At 57.9% G+C, this 1,719-nt stretch overlaps 1 protein-coding gene across 1 annotated transcript; it reads right to left on the bottom strand.

Annotated features, from left to right (window-relative positions):
- Nucleotides 1-239: 239 nt before the first annotated feature.
- On the bottom strand, nucleotides 240-1,157 carry LOC125522701 (uncharacterized). The gene has a single exon (XM_048687742.2). The coding sequence runs from the start codon at nucleotides 1,109-1,111 to the stop codon at nucleotides 359-361; it is 753 nt and encodes a 250-aa protein (XP_048543699.2). The 5' UTR covers nucleotides 1,112-1,157; the 3' UTR covers nucleotides 240-358.
- Nucleotides 1,158-1,719: the final 562 nt, after the last annotated feature.

The following is a 1,719-nucleotide window of genomic DNA, read 5'->3' on the forward strand; positions in this document are numbered from 1 at the left end:
CGGTAATCGAGGCCAGAACTGCCGACCAACATCGCGTGGAAGTGATGGATCCGGCTCCTATCCGTGCTATCACTTCATTCTACGGCTGTTTTTTTTTTCTTTTTAATTTAATCATCTCCCTCTCTGATTTTAAGGAGGTGGGGCCGGGCTTTATTTTGTTCCAATTAAAATCAAGCCACATAGACGGGAGTACGGATGGGCGCACGGCGGGGGAATCTCTCAACCTACCTGACAGTGAACTCCTTTCCAACCCAAGTTCGTTTAAGTAGGTCATCCACAATTCCACTTCCACATACACACAACTCGAGTACTCGACAGTGAAAGCACCAACGCTGCCACCTCAACGAAGCAATCACATTCACAGGTAAGGGGACTCCTCCAGGTGCTGCACCCGGCACCTCCGCCCCAGCGGGATCGGCCGGTCGTAGAACAGCTCCGCCTTGCCATCATTGGCACCGCCGACACGGCGACCGGCTGCCAGCCTGCCGTACGAGCCCTTCAGCGCCCTGGAGCGCGCCCCCAGCGACGCGAGGACGACCACCAGCCTCCCCACGTTCACCAGCGCCTTCGGCGACATCATGGCGCCGCCGGCGTCGAGCTCCTCCGCGGGCTCCTTCACGTCGCCGGGGCAGGTCATGGCGCCGTGCTGGTCTTCTGAGACGGCCAGCGGCGCCTCGTCATTCTCGTCCTCGATGCGGCGGTTCTTGTCGCCGCCTTCGCTTAGATCGAACACCACGATGGCGCTCTTCTTCCAGGAGCCGTCGTCGTCGTCGTCGTACGGGTCGACCATCTCGGCAGGTTCGTTGGGCTGCTTGACGTCTAGGAGATCGGACGACGACGCTTCCATCCGCAGGAGCTCCTCGAGGCTCGGCCTTCTCGTCGCCCGGTCGACGTCGTTCGCAGCTGCGCCGGCGGAGCACGCGGTTCCGAAGACGGCGGCGAAGGGGGAGCAGATGAGCCTGACGACGGCGTGCCTCCTCCTTCCCGCAAACCTCGCCTTGGCGTGGTTGGGTGCCGGTAGCAGCGGCGAAGGGGACGACGCGCCGGAGAGAGGCGGGGACGGGCCGAACCCGAACGGCGACGCAGCCCCATCGTGCTCCGGCCTTCCCATTTCCGCGGCGTACGTGGCTTGCTATCACCCTGTGCGTACGTGCGCACTCTTCACACGATCCCAAGCTTCGGAGAGGTATTTATGCTGCTGATGATGCGTGAGGTGGGTGTGGAGTTTGTTCCGAGTAGATAGGCTTTCGGGGTGAGCTCTCCAAGTGTAGTAGCACTCGTTTGTTCAGCTACCGTGGTTAGGATGAGTGTTTGGTCTGGGAGGTTTCGAAATGTGGCAGAGTTTTGGGGAAGGGGCAAAGGATGGATGGGGAAATCGTGTGGGACTGTGCGAGGGAAAAAAAGGGACATGTTGTGGATGCGTTGGTTCATAGTATGTATGCGGTTGTTTGAACAACAAGTTTAAGTTCATGGTTAAGTGAAAACCGACTAGCAACTCAGCCGGAGGAGAATCCCAGTGCCTCAGCTCCGGTTAGTAATTTGTGTTAGGGGTTTTTTAGTCTTCACAAGTACGGCGCTCGAGCGGATGGTGACGCTTTTTCTTCGCGTTTATCTTCCAGGCTTTGATCTTCCTCGTGTTCGTCCGTTTGTATGTAGTCGACGGAGCTTCAGCGTAGATTCATGCCATCTCCTTGGGAAGGTAAGGTTAGGGCTTTTCGT

This window comes from Triticum urartu, chromosome 7A, assembly GCF_056163025.1.
Source record: "Triticum urartu cultivar PI428250 chromosome 7A, HENAU_Tu73, whole genome shotgun sequence".
NCBI classification, from domain to species: Eukaryota; Viridiplantae; Streptophyta; class Magnoliopsida; order Poales; family Poaceae; genus Triticum; species Triticum urartu.